The sequence below is a fragment of the Atractosteus spatula genome, chromosome 27, assembly GCF_055471065.1.
Source record: "Atractosteus spatula isolate fAtrSpa1 chromosome 27, fAtrSpa1.hap1, whole genome shotgun sequence".
Lineage (NCBI taxonomy): Eukaryota > Metazoa > Chordata > Actinopteri > Semionotiformes > Lepisosteidae > Atractosteus > Atractosteus spatula.
Genome location: NC_142732.1, coordinates 11,215,441 through 11,234,511, shown reverse-complemented (window position 1 = coordinate 11,234,511; position 19,071 = coordinate 11,215,441). Strand labels below are relative to the sequence as shown.

At 50.6% G+C, this 19,071-nt stretch overlaps 3 protein-coding genes across 6 annotated transcripts in view; 1 reads left to right on the top strand and 2 right to left on the bottom strand.

Moving 5' to 3' along the window:
* Positions 1 to 50: 50 nt before the first annotated feature.
* gemin4 (gem (nuclear organelle) associated protein 4) lies at positions 51 to 6,136 on the bottom strand. Of its 3 annotated transcripts, XM_088906631.1 has the most exons (4): positions 6,069 to 6,136; positions 5,592 to 5,685; positions 4,810 to 4,880; positions 51 to 3,548 (listed from the first exon to the last, which is right to left on the bottom strand). In XM_088906631.1, exons 3-4 carry the CDS (start codon positions 4,817 to 4,819, stop codon positions 319 to 321), a joined length of 3,240 nt encoding a protein of 1,079 aa, XP_088762757.1. In that variant the 5' UTR covers positions 4,820 to 4,880; positions 5,592 to 5,685; positions 6,069 to 6,136; the 3' UTR covers positions 51 to 318. The 3 variants fall into 3 exon arrangements, with proteins under 3 accessions (XP_088762757.1, XP_088762756.1, XP_088762754.1); XM_088906630.1 differs by lacking the exons at positions 5,592 to 5,685; positions 6,069 to 6,136 and adding an exon at positions 5,493 to 5,570; XM_088906628.1 differs by lacking the exons at positions 5,592 to 5,685; positions 6,069 to 6,136 and adding an exon at positions 5,415 to 5,532.
* Positions 6,118 to 15,354, top strand: dhrs13b.2 (dehydrogenase/reductase (SDR family) member 13b.2). The gene is made up of 8 exons (XM_088906634.1): positions 6,118 to 6,358; positions 8,665 to 8,883; positions 10,347 to 10,595; positions 11,436 to 11,777; positions 12,147 to 12,476; positions 13,199 to 13,300; positions 14,034 to 14,053; positions 14,418 to 15,354. The coding sequence occupies exons 1-8, from the start codon at positions 6,316 to 6,318 to the stop codon at positions 14,430 to 14,432; spliced, it is 1,320 nt and encodes a 439-aa protein (XP_088762760.1). The 5' UTR covers positions 6,118 to 6,315; the 3' UTR covers positions 14,433 to 15,354.
* A 74-nt stretch (positions 15,355 to 15,428) lies between these two features.
* Positions 15,429 to 19,071, bottom strand: part of LOC148814430 (rap1 GTPase-activating protein 2-like) — an 83,368-nt gene continuing 79,725 nt past the window's right edge. For both annotated transcript variants that reach the window (XM_088906632.1, XM_088906633.1), the window contains one exon: positions 15,429 to 18,422. The gene's annotated coding sequence lies outside the window, so the exon portion shown is untranslated. The remainder of the gene's footprint in view (positions 18,423 to 19,071) is intronic.

The following is a 19,071-nucleotide window of genomic DNA, read 5'->3' as shown; positions in this document are numbered from 1 at the left end:
TGTCTCAGAGCACAAGGCAATGACCAAGACAAAGCACAACACTAAACTGAATTCCAAGGTCTGTTTAATCATCGATACTTAAGTATTTCATAGTTTATCTGGAAGAACAGGCCCTGGTTACCAGTGATGTAAGTTTTGTCAACTTTGGCCATATTTCTCTTCCTCTTCTGACAAATATTCACATCTGCATACAGCCTTTTGGACATCAGTAACAATATAGCACACCACTTTATTGAAAACTGACTATTTTGTTAAGCATTTTTTATTCTTGCAACAGCTAATGGGCTCTAAAACACCCAGAATCAGGCAAGAGCACGTTCAGAGCCTGGAGATTTTCTGCTGCACGGTGGAGCGCAGCTCCTGGTCGGGCAGGTTCTGGGCGATGGAGTGCAGGAAGTGCTTGGTGTTGTCCCTGTAGAGCGCGCCGAAGGACGCAGGGTGCTCTTTTAAAACCGCTTCGTACTGGGTGAGGATCTCCAGTACGGCCAGGTAGAGAGGCTCGTAGGTGTGCGCGGGCATCATCACTGCCACGTGCAGCAGGTGGCAAAAGAGCTGCACAAACACGAACACCACTTCCTGGCTGCCGTGCAAGGAGTCACTGGCTGGCGCCTCGGAGTGGCCCGATGGGAGAAGCTTCCCCGTCACAGACTCGAGGATGCCCCTCATGGTGCCAGCATACAGCCGTCCCACGTGCAGCCAGCCCTTCTGAGGCAGCCAGTCCGAGCAGCTGGAGCCGCACAGCAGCTGGAAGGCTCTCAGCAGCAACATGGAGAGCTGGAGGTCGCCGGAGAAGTGCCGCAAGTTCAGCAGTGGCATGAACTCGACGTACTCCAGGGAGTATGGCACATGGAGGCACCTGGTTTGGAGAAGATGCCGTGCCACTTCCATAACTCTCCCCCACTCTGTGGCCGTGCACCAGGGCAGGACCTGGATGAGAGCCACCATGAAGCCCTTGCTAAACATGTTGACCTCCTCTGCATTTTTCATGTCGACCATGAGGTTTTCCAGCATGTGGGTCTGGACATCAGCAGAAAGACAGCAACACTCCATCCAGGCCAGAAGCCCAGTACCCAGCCCATACATGGGCAGATCCAGTCCGGCCCACTTGTCTTCTGACAAACTGCACACTTCCATCATTGACAAGGGCACCTCATTTTTGAAGTGTTCCCCCCACACTCCTTTTAGCTGAAAGCGCACAGTCCAATCCAGAGCCTCCACTTTGTTGTAGAGCCAGTAAAGAGCTCTGGACCAGGTGCTGGGGTCAGCTGCCACCTCTTTGCCTACTACATCGCACATGACAGCCAGGATGTTGGTCAAGAGCTCCTTAGCCTCCAAGGAAACACTGACATCATGAGGCACAGGATCCTGCCAGCACCTGAAGGAGCTGTGTAAGAGCTGGCAAAGGGAGAAGAGGAGAGGAAAGGGAGGACAGGACATTACCCAGTGTCCAGAAGCTTGTGGGCCTCTGTGCTGGAGAGCCTGCTGGAGCACTCGCAGACACAGCTCTAGGTTGCAATTGCTGTCCATCAGATGGGGCAAGACGAATGTCCTGGTGACCTCCCCAGGCTGAAGAAAACAGAGTCTGCTCTCTGGCTCATCTCCTGCAGGGCTGCTCGGCTGCATGAGGAAGGCAAGGAAATGAAAGAACTGGTCCTCCTCTTTAGCTGAAGACAGCTTGCCCCACACTGTGTCCTTAAGGCAGTGGCAGAGCAAACTGCAACCAGCACTACTGTCGCTCTGCAGACCAGAAGGTTCATAGTAGATCAGTCCCGGCAGGTTCTTCAGGATGTCAGCCAGGAGCCTGTGGGCTCCGAGATTCACCACTGCGAGGTGGCACACCCTTTGCAAGACCGCTTCTGGATTCTGGAAAGCAACCCTGGCGACAGCAGACACAGCACTGTCAAGGCTCTGCGGTGTTTTGCTCTGAGTGATGCAGTTGAAAGCCAAGTTCACCTCATCGCTGAAGCCCTCCATTACAGTCATCGGCAGAACACCAAGCAGTCCCTTCCTGCCAAAGGCAGACAGTGCCCTTGCCAGTGCCGAATTCTTAAGAGGCAGAGGAAGCTCAGAGAAAATGTCCAGAATGATTCCCTTCAGTCTCTTCTGCTGAGACACATCTTGGGTCCCTGTAGCCGTGTTTGCAGTAAGTGTTGAAACCAATTTTAAGACTAATTCTTCATTTCTAAAGGCAGCTTTGTTCCTCTCCAAGCACTCAGTCCACTCATTAACATTGAAGACCAGGCTGGATGCGAACACGTGCGTCACTTCTTGAAACCTTCCCAGGCGATTATCAATAACCGCTGCTGCAACCATTGCCAGCTCAGCACCACCGCACTCCAGCTCAGAAAGAGCAATTCCCTCTCGCACCGATGTGAGGGAGTGACTCAGTTCGCTCACAATCCCTCTTTCTCCTTCGGTCACCACCTCTGACAACGGGAGCTCTTCCAAGGAGCTGATCACACGTGGAAGGCAGCTTTTCAGCCTGTAAGCCGCAGGGCTAGGCGGCCTGTCTGCTGAGATTGTTAGCAGTTCTTTCTTGCCCCAAATCTCAACAAGTTCTAACAGAGCTTTTAACCCTTGCAGAAGCGTTACTTCAGTGGGCTTGAACTGGGACGGTTTGTGAGCAGCTTCCACGTCTCGCTGTGCCTCCCTGATGTCCTCGACCAGGTTCTCCTCCTGCCTGCTCCGGTCAGGCCTGTGGCTACACAGCCTTCGCAGCTGGACTGCCCTTGCCAAGCTCTGCAGGTGCTCCTCCACAGGCTGCCTGGTCTGGCAGTCGAGCAGGAAGCTCGTGTACAGCATGTCCAAGCAATTGGAGAGGGCGAGACAGCAAAGGTCAGAGGTGGAGAAACACTCTGCTGTTTTGCGTAAGGCATCAAGCAGGAGGGCGACCACGCACGACTGGCGAGCCACGTCAGGGTCAGGCTTGAACCTCTTGGTGGCCTGGGGGGGCAGCTGGGACAGGTAGCTGGCAGCCTGAGCAGCAAAGGCCTGGACAATCACGTCCTCCAGCTTCTCCTCTGGGTTTTTCCACAGCTCCCACCAAACCTCCAGGAGGAACTGGACATCCTCCTCCGAGGTCTCGATGAGAACGTGCTCCACAAGTCCGGCCAGCTGTCCGTACAGGGCTCCCCCAGGGAACGCCAAGAGGAACTGCGCAAAGACCCTCGCACAGCCCATGGACTTGACCAGCTCAAACAGCACCGTGGGACTTATACTGGGGAGGAGGTTTTGCACAGAGAAAGTTGGATCCTGCTTCCACTTTCTGTCAGTATTCTCTCCGCTGTCCCGTTCCTCCCTCTTACTGTTCTCAGTGTCAAGCAGTCTGGTCCACAGAATACAAATAATCTTCTTCTCCCAGTGTAAGACATCTCGAGTGCTCAGGCTGCTGTCAGAGAGAATCTCCTGTACTGCCTGAACGATGGGTTTCCCCACACTGCGCCACTCAGACTTATTCAAGGCGACCAGCTCCTTGGGACGGTACAGCTTCTCAGCCAGAAGAAAGCCTCCGTGGAGAACAGCTGTCTTCTCACAGCTGATCCACATTCCTGTGTGTTCAATTTTAAAGGCAGTTAATCCAAGTGTTGAAGTCAACAAAAACATCCTACACATATTCTTCAAAAACAGATTTACTAGTCAGTGAATAATCATTAACATTTCAAGCATAAATCTTTATATGTTGAACTTCTAGACCTTAAATCTACTTATCTACGTACTCAACAGACTGTAAGTTTAAAACTTCAGCTAGAGCACTGTCCTAATTCAGCTACTGCTTATTCTCCAGTACTATAGACAGAAAGAGAACTTAGCATGGTCCAGCAAGGAAGCAGCAATCCAGTCTGGAAACACCACATCCAAAAACAGTGACAGAGGCATATTAGTCAAGTTATCCCAACATGGAGAACCAGCTTTCCACCCCTGAATGGATACCTGCCACCCTTGGGCCTGGACAAGCACTGAATAGTATATTCATAATACAGTATATACTGAAGATACTACTCATGATTTGCAGTGGATATTTCAACTCCTAAAGAAAATGCTGAGTTTTAGATGTGGTCTAGCATCTTCTCCTCTAACTACAGCAGTTAAAAATACCCACTTACTGATTTCTGGAAAGACACCATATAAAATCTTTAAAATAATCAGGGAAAATGTTGTTCAGAGAAACCAGCATATTTCATATGCAAAATGCAAATGCCCTGCGTCGATACAGCAGGCGACAAACCCCTCCCCTATCAATCAGCTCTCCATAGCAGAAGAAGTTGCTGGGCCATCACAAACTCTCATCCTCCCCAGCCCCCCTGGACACAGGATCTCTGAACTGTTAACAGCACCATGCTCACCTACCTCTCCTAACAATTAAACACACAGTTTCTGTTTGTGTTAATACGCTGTCTTTATACATGTCTGATGACAAAACATGGGACCTAAACATTCGTTTATGACTTGGGCCTCAGACTCAGCTCCTGGAGAGCCTGTGTCCTCAGCCCCAGCTAGGCTCTCAGTTACATAACTGCAATACTGCAATACATGATTCAGATGTTTTAGATCTTCACTCTATTTCTAATCAAGTCAAATAACTAGAACTTTTGTGAAAAGTGATAAAAAGACCTCATGAAAATACCACATGAATCTGACGAAATAACCTGATTACTTGTCGGCCTACACAGGTTGGCACAAAAAGAGCCTGCAAGCCCTGCTTCACTGTACATGATGCACTTTACCATTACAGAGCAGATGTTATCAACACAAGCATGTCAGTTACAGTATTTCTGCTATGAGCATTGAATCTGAAAGGAGGGACTGTACCAGGCTCCATTGTACAGAGTCCAGATGTTCCCGATTAAAGCAGTCCTCACTCAGGCGTCCCCCATTGTACCCTAAGAACATGACAGACAGTATCTATAGTCAACACTTTCAAAAACACACACTTCATATGTTATCAGGAATAGGAATACACAGTTAGTTTGAACAAATACTTTTCAGTACAAAGGAGCAGTCAACTTAACTGCAATCGGATAAATTATGTGTGATTCATAAAAATGAACATCTTCACAGAAAGAATGCTGAGTGAGTTCCTGGCTCTTTCTAGTTGGTTTCCGCCTGCTCATGAAGTGGGCAGTAGGACGTGCGATTAAACCGAATAGAGCTAATGAATGAACTTCATTGTATCGGCTTGAATCTGCTTAACAAAGTCCAGATAAACAAACACGCACGGAAAACGCGGTATACCGAAATAACGTACATTTTATTTTTTTACGCTAAAAACAAATCGAGGATTAGAAACTAAATCTAAATTTAAGGCAGATTGCAAATGATCTACGAAGGTCTAAACCTAAACCTAATGCTTTAACTTTAATTATTTAGTTTATCACTACATAGGTGCCGCATGAAAAACACACACGCTCACTTACAAAAGATAACTTGATACGCCGAATTCCACCACCGTTGGGTTATATAAAACTTCGCGCAACTCTCCACTCGAGACTAACCTGCCCCCACGCACACGCGCGGCACACTCGTACTTCCTCCGCCACAACACCAACGAGTTTCACCAGCTCTGCTAGAGGACCCTGGAGTCTCACTCTCACCGTGCGCGGTTTCTCACAGCGCCCTCTGCTGGGAGCACGGCGGCTTGACCGCTCCGAGGAGTTCTACGGTCCCGGCCAGTCGGTTTTTCTTGTTCTTGGAAGTTAACAACGAAATAGAATAAAGTAAAACCCCCTACAACACATAGACAAGCCCAAATCTAGATGTTAAAGAAATACTAAAAGTTAACACATAAACAAATATTATTCCTTAATAAGTAGGTAGCTGCGTCAGTAGCTGCGTAGGCTGCAAAGGAACAAGTAAAGGTTTATTCACTGTTGCAAAGAGAAGAAAACCTGAAAGAAACCTTTCAGCTATCACACCACCGAAACATTGTGTTTCTTTTCTTCTCTCTTCAGTATGGAATAAACCTTTACTTGTTCCCTTATTCCGTTGCAGGTTTATTTTATTATATGTAAATTGTAAGTCTTCTCTGTCTACTTAAGGTATTCTTTCTTCCCCAGTAAATTCAGACTGACCACCACGCCACTGGCCCGTGTTTCCGGCGGTCAGACACGGGGTGGCCACAGGCCCACTGGGTTGGGCCACCCTGGAAGCCCCCGTGGTTTCTAGCGCTGGCTGGTTTCGTGTTTCAAACACGCCTCTCGCGTCTGCTGCGCTTGAGAAATGAAAGAGAAAGTGAACTCGGGCTCTCCGCCTAATGGAGGCTGCAGAAAGGCGCTGCGGCAAGTCGGTCGTTCGTGAAAACGTCTGTAAGGCGCCACTATGATAACGACGGCGGTGCTCCTGTGTGTCCTGATCTGCTCGGGTGAGTGTCTCCACACCTGACGTCGCGGAAACGGACCGAGCGGTCTCCCCAATATTGGACCCCCCAAACACTCGCCTTCCCGCTCCGAACCCCATTACCGTCGTTTCTGTGACGGCGTGTTTGAAAATATTGTCTGAAAAGTATTGATATTTCCCACATCGACTTGATCTTTTTACACGCACGTACGTTTTTCTCTGCCCGCACCTGAAACCAGGAAGGAGGCGGTCCGTAACGAACAGGTCCGGTCGGTCCTTTTTCGGCTCTTCCCGGTGTCGTATCCAATGGTCCCTCTAAGTTTTAATGGCCCGTGTGCGCACAAATTTCAAGTTGTGCAATTTTTTTTCCCCAGTGATGAAATCTTGTGCGCATTAAATTGAGTGCGTGTAAAACTGTAAAGCTGAAATTATTTTTCGTTAATATAGTCGTTCTCATAAAAGCATAGAGATCTAAAAACCGGGACTGCGATTTATTGAACCCAGGTATAGAGACTGAGTGTGGAGCCAGCATGAGCGGTGAGGTACGAGACGAGCATAGATATCGATGATCGAGTAGCAATAATAATGCACACAGTCAATTTGGGCCTCTCCCAGTCAGTCTATTGTGGTCAGTTTAGCATTTTTCAATTTATGACCGTGTTTATTTTATTATTATCATTTTTTAATTACATTTTTTGTGCGCAGTTCAATTTCCTATGTGCGACGATTTCATAACCTGTGTGCGCACGCACACACGCACACGGCGTAGAGGGAACACACGTCGTATCTCAGTATCTCCTGGGACACGACACCTGTCTGTTCCTCCAGATCACCGGCTCCCGCGGGGCCCTGAACGCTTTAGCGCCGCAGCTTGACATCCGTTTCGACACCCGTTAAACCCGGCTGCCCTCCCTCGGGCGACGGCGGCTGTGAGGGGTCTGTGCGCAGTGTGATCCAGTAGGATCTGTAGGCGCCCTGGTGCTTATGCACAGATGCAGACTGCCGATGGCACGATGACATAGTTCGCAACGAGGAAAGCTGTAAATAAAAGCTCTGGACGGGAGAGTTTTGAAAGAGGAAATACGGCTGTCCCCTGCTTAGCCTGCTAACAGCTGAGGCTCTCCGGGACTCCGGTCTGTTGATTGGTCCGCCCTTTCAGACACTGCCGGATTCACCGATCAGAATCCTGCTTGATAGGACAAGAAATCTGGACTCGTGCCCGATTGGACTTCATTCCAGTGGGTGTCCACTGTCAGTGTCCTGCCTGTATTTGCACCGTGGAACAGGAAGAACGATATTTCGTTCCACTGTATACTTGTATATGACTGGAATGACAAATAAACGTGAACTTGAACTTCCTTTACTTAAAACGTACACGGCAGGTACTGTATACCTTGCGTTTTGTGGAAATCTAATTCCGAATAATTCCGAAGCTAGCGTTGTGCACTGCTGCAGCGAAACCCGACCGTGGTGACTCCGAGCTCTGCGGAGGAGTCCCCGCCGGGAGTCAGAGGTCGACCTCAGAAAAAAACACACGCTGTTCTTCTGCGTGTGTTGCAGTAGTTATCATCCGTGAATCCTGCCAATGAGCTGTGGATTTGTCTACAGGGACCCGTCTCGCTTCTCCTGTGAGCTACTGGCTCTGGCAACCTGCGTGCACACACACTCACTTTCACACACACACACTCACTCACTCTCACACACACACACACACACACTCCGCAGGGACCCGTCTCACTTCTCCTGTGAGCTACTGGCTCTGGCAACCTGCGTGCACACACACTCACTTTCACACACACACACACTCACTCACTCTCTCACACACACACACACACTCCGCAGGGACCCGTCTCGCTTCTCCTGTGAGCTGCTGGCTCTGGCGACCTGCGTGCACACACACTCACTTTCACACACTCACTCACTCACTCACTCACTCACACACACACACACACACACACACACACACACACACTCCGCAGGGACCCGTCTCACTTCTCCTGTGAGCTACTGGCTCTGGCGACCTGCGTGCACACACTTGCACTCACTCTCACACACTCACACTCACTGACACACACACACACTCACTCTAACACACTCATGCTCACACACACACTCAGTCACACTCACTCACACACACTCACTCTAACACACTCATGCTCACACTCTCACACACACAGTCACACTCACACACACACACACTCACACACTCACACTCACTGACACACACACACACACTCACACACTCACACACACAGGGAGCTGTGCATGCTGACGGACCTCCTCTCCTCTCCGTGCGCTCATGGTCGCTGTCTCTCTCTCTCTCGCTCACAGGCCTGCGCTGTGTCCGGTCCGAGTCGCTGGCCGAGGCCGGGCTGCTGGCCTGCGAGCTGGTGGAGGAGGGGGTGTCCAGCGGGCTGAACGGGGGCCCTGAGACGCAGAACGTCCGCAGGAAGGCCGCGCTGCTGCTGGCCCGGCCGGGCCGGGTGGCGGACACGGCCCAGAGGCTGCAGGAGGCCCAGCAGGCCGGCGTCGTCACCTTCCTGGCCACAGGTGGGGTCACAGGTGCAGGACGGTCGGACAGGCAGACAGGCCGGGTCAGGCATTACAGTAGAGTCGCGATTATCCGACCTTTGCTTCTCCGACATAGCCAATCACCATAGTGTACAGTATATGTGTGCGCGTGCATAATATTCTGCCCAGTCCGATGCTGCTCTGTCTCTCCGTGCGTCACGTACTGCCTTTGACGTAGCTTCGCTTGCCAATTTCACACTCGTGATTATTTTTCCTATTGTCTTTTCAAAGCGGCACTAGTGTCGCGCCCTGTACACCTAGAGGGAGCTGCTCTTCTGTCCTGTTCCTAGTTCCCTGTGATTCTTCATGTCTTTCTGGTGTGTCCTGTTGTGTTGCCTATTTCCTTCCTGTGTCTGCTCTGCTCCTCGCTCAGCATCGAGGGTCCGGATGTTGTGAGACCCGCCTCGTACCCAGGCCGCCCCCCATCTGCAGCCTGAGGGCATAGGTTTTTATACCGACATCATCTGACCCCCGTAGCCTGGGCTAACCCTCGTGTTACCGCTACGCATAGGGTCTCTACTGCTCACCTAGTCATTCCTCGGCTTGCCCTTCTGCCATCCGTGACAACTAGCTTACGTTGAACCACAAGAGGAGGCCATGCTGCTGTTGGCATGTTACTAAGACGCTGGCGACACCCTGCCACAAGGAAGAGAAGCACACTCGTTTTTTTTTAATAATAACTTACAATAGTTCTGTAATCTGTTATTTTAGTATGACAGTAGATTAATAAACCAGATTTCATTATTATACTGCGCTTTCATTATTCCATGATTTGTTTACTCAGTTTCCGCGTCATCCGACGTGCTGTTGGTCCCGTTTAGGTCAGATAATTGTGACTCTATTCTCCAGCTCTGGAGTGTGACTGGAGTGTCCAGCTCTGTTGGGGTGGTATGGTTGTACCTCTGAGAGCTCGAAAGGCTTTTAAAGTAAGCTCACTTTATTGGCCATATACAATTTCTTGCATTAGGAATTTGTCTTTTCGCATACCCCAGCTTGCTCTCCATGAGACACACAGACAGGGAGAGAGAAGCTTGGTGTCAGAGCGCAGGATCAGCCATTTATACAGCGCCCCTGGAGCAGTTGGGGGTAGGGACCTTGCTAAGGGGCCTAATGGAGTAGGATTCCTCTGCCGGCTGCAAGATTCGAACCGGCAACCTTCCAGCCACAGATCCTTGGCCACAGAGCCACCGCTCCGCCCGCATCAGGGCTGAGCGTGAGCGGAGCCGAGCATGAGACAGCAACACCTGCAGGACACTTCTCGCTGGCTGGCTTCAGAGCCCTAACCAGGAGCTGTGATAATTGAAACGTACCAATGTGCTCACCTTGCCCGTTCACCTGTAAACGCTCCGTGCTGCTCGTACCACCTGTGCTGGATCGAAGCGCTGTGCAGCGGGAGCGGTTTTCCCTGACGGCGGTGTCTGTCCCTCCTGGCGCACCCGCAGGTTCGGCGGTGGACGTGACACGGCACGTGCCTGGCGGGACAGAGCAGCTGCAGTGCGAGATCCGCAGGTACTCCACCGGAGGCATCCAGGTGCCCTGGCCCAGGGAGGGCACGGCCGGGCCGGACAGCACCTGGTTCACCTGCACCCTCCGGCACAGCGCCAACGAGTTCATCGTCACGGCATTCCTGCTGTACCCCAGCCCCGCGCCCCAGCAGCCCATCGGCGACGCCGACACCCTCAACACATCAGGTGACACGCTCGCGGCAGACCCAGGCTAGCTGGCTGAGAACAAACACAGACATCGGGCAGTTTAAAAACACAGAATTATTTCCGATATTATTTCACTGAATACTGAGAATCTGTTCATGCTTTAATTTATTGAGACAACAAGTACTGCAGGAGCCATATCACCCTGAAGCTCAGCAGGTGTGAGCCTGGTCAGTACCTGGATGGGAGACCTCCTGGGAAAAAACAAGGTTGCTGCTGGAAGAGGTGTCAGTGGGGCCAGCAGGGGGTGCTCAAACTGCGGTCAATGTGGGTCCTAAGGTCCCAGTATGGTGACACTGTCCTTCGGATGAGATGTAATACGGAGGTCCTGACTCTCTGTGGTCATTAAAAATGCCAGGGTGTATCTCGGAAAGAGTAGGGGTGTTACATTACCCAGGTGTCCTGGCCAAATTTCCCATTGGCCCTTACCAATCATGGCCTCCTAATAATCCCCCTCTCTGAACTGGCTTCATCACTCTGCTCTCCTCCCCACTGAGAGCTGGTGTGCGGGGAGAGTACTGGCGCATCATCCAGGTGGGGCTGCACACTGGTGGTGGTGGACGGGATCCCCATTACCTGTAAAGCGCTTTGAGTGGAGTGTCCAGAAAAGCACTATATAAGTGTAAGCAATAATTATTAATTATTATTATTATTATTATTACTGGATGTTCCCTTGTACTATTTTGGCTGAAATCCGTTCCTGATCCTGTGCAGAGAAACAGCTAATGAGTTAATTACCTGCTAAAGCAGCTGTCAATCCGGAGTGGCCCAGGCGGACCGCTGTCTCACCCCTCTCCCGGTCTGTCTCCCCGGACTCCGCAGTGGCCATGGTGGTTCTGACCAGGACGCCCACAGTGCAGGCCGGGCTCCTGCAGGACGCGCGCCTGGACTGCGGCTTCGCCGTGGACCACGCACAGGCCGACGTCACGGTGGAGTGGCGCTTCCAGCACCGCGGGGAGCGGCGCAAGCTCTTCAGCTACTCCCGGCGCTCAGGGCGGGCGGAGACGGAGGTGCCGGGGGCGACGGCGGCGGCGCGGGATGTGTCGCGCGGGGACGCCTCGCTGCGGCTGTCCGCCGTGAAGGTGAAGAGCGAGGGCACATACGTGTGCTCCGTGTACGTGCCGCCGCTGTACGGCAGCCATGACGTCCAGCTGCAGATCATGGGTGAGGAGCGCACTGGGGTCAGGGGTCAGGGGTCGGGGGTCAGGGGTTGGGGTTAGGTGTTTGGGGTCAGGGGTTGGAGGGTCAGGATTGGAGTCAGGGGTCAAAGTTGGAGTCAGGGGTCAGTGTTCAGGTGTGAGGGGGCAGGCAGAGCTTGCCTTTGAAGAGTATAGAGGTGTAGAGCCTTTCCTGATTGAAAGAGAAACACACTGCCCAGTGCTCCCTCATCACACACCTGCATGACGATATGCAGGTGAATAGCAAGAAGATATTTCCAAGAAATTAAAAAAAAAGTGCTGATGTTCGTTGTGGAACTCCTGCCTGTTAGGACTTCTGTTTGCCTGTGTTGATGCTGTCTGCCCCTGCCTGCAGAGAGCCCGCGGGTGTCCCTCAGCGTGGGCACTGCCCTGGCGCTGCAGGAGGAGGAGGAGCAGAAGGTGGTGTGCGAGATCACTGGCTACTACCCGCTGGACGTGCAGGTGGACTGGCTCCGCGAGCAGGAGGGGGGCGGCCGGCTGCCCCAGGTCATCAAGAACATCCTGTTCACCAGCCACCGCCACCACACCGACGGCACCTACAGCATCTCCGCCTTCTTCATCCTGCATCCCTCGCTGGCCGACCGCGGCGCCCGCTACACCTGCCGGGTCTCCCACGTCTCGCTGCGCACCCCCATCCGCAAGAGCTTCACCCTCACGGTCACAGGTCAGCCCGCCGCGTGCGCCCAGGGGTGGAACTGTCCCGATCTGCGCCAGCAGAGGGACGCGGCAGAGTCACGTGACCTTGAGCGGCAGAGTCGCGTGACCTTGAGCGCGCAGCGCGGGAGAGTCACGTGACCTTGAAGGAGCAGCTAGGGAGAGTCACGTGACCTTGAAGGAGCAGCGCGGGAGAGTCACGTGACCTTGAAGGAGCAGCTAGGGAGAGTCACGTGACCTTGAGCGCGCAGCGTGGGAGAGTCACGTGACCTTGAAGGAGCAGCTAGGGAGAGTCACGTGACCTTGAGCGCGCAGCGCGGGAGAGTCACGTGACCTTGAGCGCGCAGCGCGGGAGAGTCACGTGACCTTGAGCGCGCAGCGCGGGAGAGTCACGTGAACCTGAGCCCAGCACCGGCCATCACACTGGTCAGGTGTGCATGACTGGGAGAGTCCGAATGTTTAACAAGAGGACCAAGAAATTATACGAATATTGTATCTGAAATTTAGACCCTAATTTGCAAATTAAAGAATACATGCACTGTGCTAGACGTTTGATATATTCCTTTTTTAGTCTTTGTCCACTGGAGGACAGTATTTCATAAGAAATAACTCTTCCGATTACAGCTACACATACTATAGAATATAGTATTGTGCGTTATTTGAGACATTTATTTATGTTGAGTCCTTTGTAAGTATCAGAGAACTGACCCTGGTCTTGTTTTATGTTCACAGAGAGGCTGAGGATTGGTTCGATTCTTTTCGGGATATTTGTTGCGTTCATTGTGATGATGCTGCTACTGGTGTTGGTTATTCTGCTGCGTTACCTTCACAGTGGTGAGTTTTCTTTATTTTAACAAAACGTAGGACAATAATGGGGTCAGGAGCCACAAATAGGGATAATAATAATAATTGCTTACACTTATATAGCGCTTTTCTGGACACTCCACTCAAAGCCCTTTACAGGTAATGGGGATCCCCTCCACCAACACCACCAGTGTGCAGCCCCACCTGGGTGATCTGACGGCAGCCATAGTGCGCCAGAACGCTCCCCACACACCACCTCTCAGTGGGGAGGAGAGCAGAGTGATGAAGCCAGTTCAGAGATGGGGATTATTAGGAGGCCATGATTGGTAAAGACCAGGGAGAAATTTGGCCAGGACCCAGGGTAACACCCCTTCTCTTTTCGAGAGACACCCTGGGATTTTTAATGACCTTGGTTTTACATTTCATCCGAAACCTGTTTACAGTAAAGTGTCCCCGTCACTATACTGGGGCATTAGGACCCACACAGACAGCAGGGTGAGCGCCCCCTACTGACCCCACTAACACCTCTTCCAGCAGCAACCTTAGTTTTTCCCAGGAGGTCTCCTATCCAGGTACTGACCAGGCTCACACCTGCTGAGCTTCAGTGGACTCCCAGTTGTGAGTTGCAGAGTGATACGGCTGCTGGTAATGATTCTGTCCACCCAGAGAGCACACAGCAGTTGTCTTCGCTGAACACTGAACTGCAGCACAGTGGAGTGTTTCTGACTTACACTTTGTCTTCATGTTTCTCTTTCTTTTTTAGCTAGGAGAGAAGCAAAAAAGGTGAGTGATACAATACCTTCAAAATACCTTCTTTAAGTTAAACTGGTTCAAGTGTCCACACTTAAAAACTATACCACCTGTACTGTTTTTTAGCTGAGCTTCAAAGCGTGTGGCCTCTCAGTGAAAGCTAGTCAGTATAGAAATCTGTATTGTATTTAGGATGGGTTTTCATGAACTGTAAAGAATGTAAGTTATCTGTAAAAAAATAACAGCTATTTTTCTAGCTGATAAAATTGAAAAAAGCATAAAAGCACCTTTATACAAACATTGTGTTACAGACAGTTCAGGCACTTTCTTAAAACAGGCTTTACACCTCCACAGTCACTGAGATCTGCCTGAGTTGTAAATTGTCCCTACTTTGCAGAAGAAACCATACTGAAGGAGATCTGGGCATCTGGGTGTCGTGCCAGCCTCCCTGTGCCTTGTTCTCCAGTGCTGAGCGACACAGTGCTGCCCAGAGGGACCCAGGGGTGCTGCCCGGAGCCAGGGTGATTGGTTTATCAAAGCCAGTACCCCCATGTGCTATGAGATGACCCCCACAGCACAGTGAGCACAGAACATGTTGGCATCACTGTCTGCTTTTTGGCAAATTCTTGGCATTGTGGTTTGCACAATAGAGATTTGAAAAGTTACTCTAAATGCTGCCTTTCAGAATGATTTAGACCTACGGAGCTTTTTTCTCGTGACCTGAATGTTATTTCAGCCAGCGATCGACGGGAATGCGCTGTCAAAGGAATTCGCCTGCTGCATCCTCCAGTACAACAGCAACAGGGTCCTTGATCAGGACTATTATACAGTAAATCAAACATCCCCCCCTGCAAATTTTGGAAAAGTCTGTGCAAAAAAACACCCTGAACTCACCCTGCCTCCTCCAGGGAGCAAAATCCCACACAGGCAAAGTTCAAGTGCCATTTCACCTTTACCCCTGGCCTCCCAGTGGAACATTCCTGAGGTAAAACCAGAAGCAGGCAGACACAAATATCCGTCACTGTGACATTGCACACGAGTCAGGAATGGGCGCATGGCTTTGGACTGACACGGATAAACAGCTGGGTCTGTTGCCACCCTGCTTGTCCACTGTTTGAGACGCTGGTCCCTTTATGATGCACGTGTCGACAAATTGACAGATCAGTCTCGGAAGAAGAAGGACTTTAAAAACCGGGTCATTCATTGAAGCCACCCCTCCATTTCTCTGAAAACTCACAGGCCTGTGCGACGTAACCAGTTTTTGATTTTGTGGTTCGGGGGGGAGGGGGGTAAGTTTCATTTCTATGGCAGTAAAAGCAGCTGTAAATGTGAAACTGTTTTCAGTGCTTGTATGTGAATTTATTTAAGCTTTGGGATCCAGTTCCACAAAAGAGCCACACTCACAGCGTTGACACAAAATACATTTTATTTCATAGCAAATTTCGCATGGGCACATTACATAATACCAAATATACATATACATGATTCTCTCTTAAATTCCTTAATTTAATAATTCCCTCCATTTTATACATCACAATGAACATAGAAGGCAATCTGCTAAAATGGCAATAAATTAAATCTTGGCGATATACTGTACATCATATTAGGTGTGGATGGTTTCTCGAGCACCGTCTGGAGGCTGAAAGACGAAAGATCATATCCAGCACACTCTTCCCCTTCCCTCCTGGGGACCTGCTATCCCACCGGCCGGCGAGGAGTGGGTCAGAAGGGGCTTGGAGAACCAGACGGGGAACAGCTCTGAACTGGACTGGCACCGACAGCCTACACGTTAGGATTAGCACTTTCCCGGGAATGCACATATGAATCCACTTATATGGATTTAATACAGCCTCTGGTGATAAAATACAGTATCTCCACTTGATGTTTGAATCTTATATTGCACTCTTGACTACTGTTGTTCAAGGTATGAAGGCGCTGCAGGAATTGTACTTTCTGGCAGCTGTTAAGCGAATTGTCCGATCTTTCTCTGGCCTTGCAGTCCAAATTCTCGCTTCCTAGTGCAGTCAGCTCTGTCTCAGCCTGGGCCGAAGGAACTCTTTGCCCCTACCCTGTGTGACGGATCTGCAGAAAGAGACTCCTGGTGGTCTTGTGGGCCTTTCAGTAACACTGCTGTGCACCATCAGTGGGAAATCTACTGTATTGTCAGATGGCATTAACAAAAAACTGAGTCCTTGAACACGCAGGGATGTGCTCCCACAGGTCACAGAATAAACTCAAGTATTGAACACTGAGAAAAAAGGACTGATAATCACAGACATCTGAGGTTAACTATATCGCTGCACCTGGCTATAAACTACTCATCCTTTCACAGCCAGCATCTTTACAGCCAGCAGGCCCACAAGTGGGCCCAGTTAAAACAGTGCCGGAGAGCAGCAGAGCCCCAGCATCACGACAGCACAGCTGGAAGCAGGATGGTGGCCTGTGGGATACTGAGCACTTGTGACCTGACAACAGTTTCCTGAACAGGGTACAGATAGTCACTTACAGGGCAGACATTACGAACTGCTGCACGCCTGCCTAGCTGTGATGGCATTGGCGAACTTTAGTGTGAAAAAGTTACTGAGAATCGTTAAAACAGAGTTGCAGCGGATGAGTGACGTCAATGTAAGTGGCCTTGCGTTTGTGTATTTAATTGTACAGCAGAATTCTGGCACACGGCCTCCTGAGAGTCCAGTCCATTAGAGAAAAGGGCTCTGCCTCCAGAAACCACAGGCAGGTTAACAGGCCCCGATTCACAGTTTCAGCAGCAGCAGGCAGGTATCACAGGTGTCCTGGCATGTTTTCAGAACGAATAGAGTCTTCGGTCTGGCCCACAGCAAGCGGTGTGCCCTGCGCTGTCAGGGACCCCAGCTCGGCACAGATGTCCATGCTGACATGACAAACTCCACTCTACTGGAATGCAACTCCCAATCATGTTTCCCCTTTTTCATTCGGCAAACAAATTTTTTTTTTTAATTTTATGCGCCACTATTTAGCAATTGACAAAAGTCCTTTGTTGATTCACCTGAACCGCAACTGGACTAGCCTGGCAGAAAGAAGGGCAGTGCCAGTGGCTTACAGGACGGCAATGCGACTCTTGCTGATGGCACCACTAGCTCACAGGCACTAGTGCAATCTGTGAACTGGCCCCCTCGGTCTCTATGAGGCTTTCCAAGGTACTGGGGCAGGCCCAAGATCAGGCCCACTCAAATCCAGTGGCGCTGGCGCTGCAACGGGCTCTGCCCACACCTCACTGGTCAGGGAGAACTTGGCCAGACCCTGCACTCACATGTCAGAGGTGAGGATGAATCAGACTTACCCAACTCAAGAGTTTTTTTCCTAGGCTCTTGAGGACAAAGCCCCTGCAGGTAGTGAATTCCTAGAACTGGGAATCATAGTTTTCGGTCGCTAAGAACTCGCTTTACTTAATTGAAACCCTGCTAATTACAGCAGTTCAATTATCATTACATTCTTGGAGGTCTTCAGTTTGATCATTTAAGGAAATGTCTGAAGTCAGGGGGTGTTGGTGTAGCTGGCAAACTCTGAGGTATTGTAACTTAATTGGGCGCGTTGATTTGAGACTGATTTGGTGCAGTGTGAGATCTGGCTCACAGGAGATCGACAGGGCTATGCACAGAAACACAGTCCTAAACATTTTCCGAACCAAATCAAGAAACACAATCCCAATAACATTCCCAAGATTGTACAACTTAATCTAGCTAAAATACTCCTAGCTGCACAGGACACAATTCTCACAATAAATGTCGGCTGGGATAACCATCACTCGAGTTCAGGACTGAGTCTGACCCTTCACCCTCTGTGCAACAGCTCCTGTAACTGAGAGGATGTGTAGTGTTAAGGAAATCCCTACTATTGAACAAAGCCTGATAAGGAACACATTTTAGCTGCCATATAATCACAAAATCAAGTGAGTTAGCTTTTACAGAAAGGAGATGCTTTGCATGGGGTCCCTTCAGCATTTTCAGTGACGATTGGGACATCGTGTTGCACAGCTAGATAAGTCACAGTATAAAACCCAGAACAAGCCTGCTGGGTGTTAGCAGGAAACAACAGGCACTGCAGACTGGGCTTTTATATTCTACAGGGACTACGTATATTTAGCTTGTATGAAGCGTTGAGGTTATTTCACGGTGAAGACAAAGCCACAGCGCGAGACTCGCCCGTGTCGCCATGCTGAGGCCGTAGTGTCTGGGGGACAGGGAAAAAAGGGGTCGTCTTCATTCTTCTGGTCCAGCATTGTCCCACATCTCTCCTGCTCCCCACTGTACGGGGAAGAAGATGTTTTCGGGAAGAGCCTGGCAGGAGTCACCAGGGCTGCAGGAGGTGATAATCCTTTCCACGGCTTCCTCAACCTTAGCTGGCCCCTTCGGGGTTCATCTGACTGGGAGGAGGGAAATGAAAGCTTCAGGGGCAGACAAGTCACCGAAGCGAAATATGTTTGTGTGGATGACACAAAGGTCCAAGATCAAATGTTTGGGCTTGAGGGCCGAGAGCCTGGCCTCGTGGACGAGACAGGCAGCTCCCCCCCTCCCCCCGCCCCCAACAAAACTAGCCAGAGGATCGGGAGGGGCAGGTGGAGGAGCCCATGAGCACAGAACACCGAGGAGGAAAGTTTCTAACAGAATTAAACCCTAGTGATCAAGAGACTTGTGGGCGTTGGCAGTATCAGCTTCCTCTCTAAATGTACGCATGAGCTCCAGTTACAAAAAATACCTGTCTTGTCCACAGTCAGTAGAATAAGACCACGTCTTTTTATTCCAGGCTCACGTTCTTTATCGTAAGGCACAAACATATCAAAGGCAGAACGGGACAGCAGGGATCCGCCTGTATATCTGACGGTTTCACGTGGTGTTTGTAAACGATCCCGAGCTGCTCAGCCAGTGAATGCACTTGTCTGCAGTGCAGGTTGAGCCCTGCCGTCCAGAGTCTGGCACCAGACACCTGCATCTAGGCGAAAGCTGCAAGGCCAGCGTGGGCAAAAAAAGGAAGAAAAGCCTGGCAATAGGAAATAAAGGTGCTCTTGCTCAGTG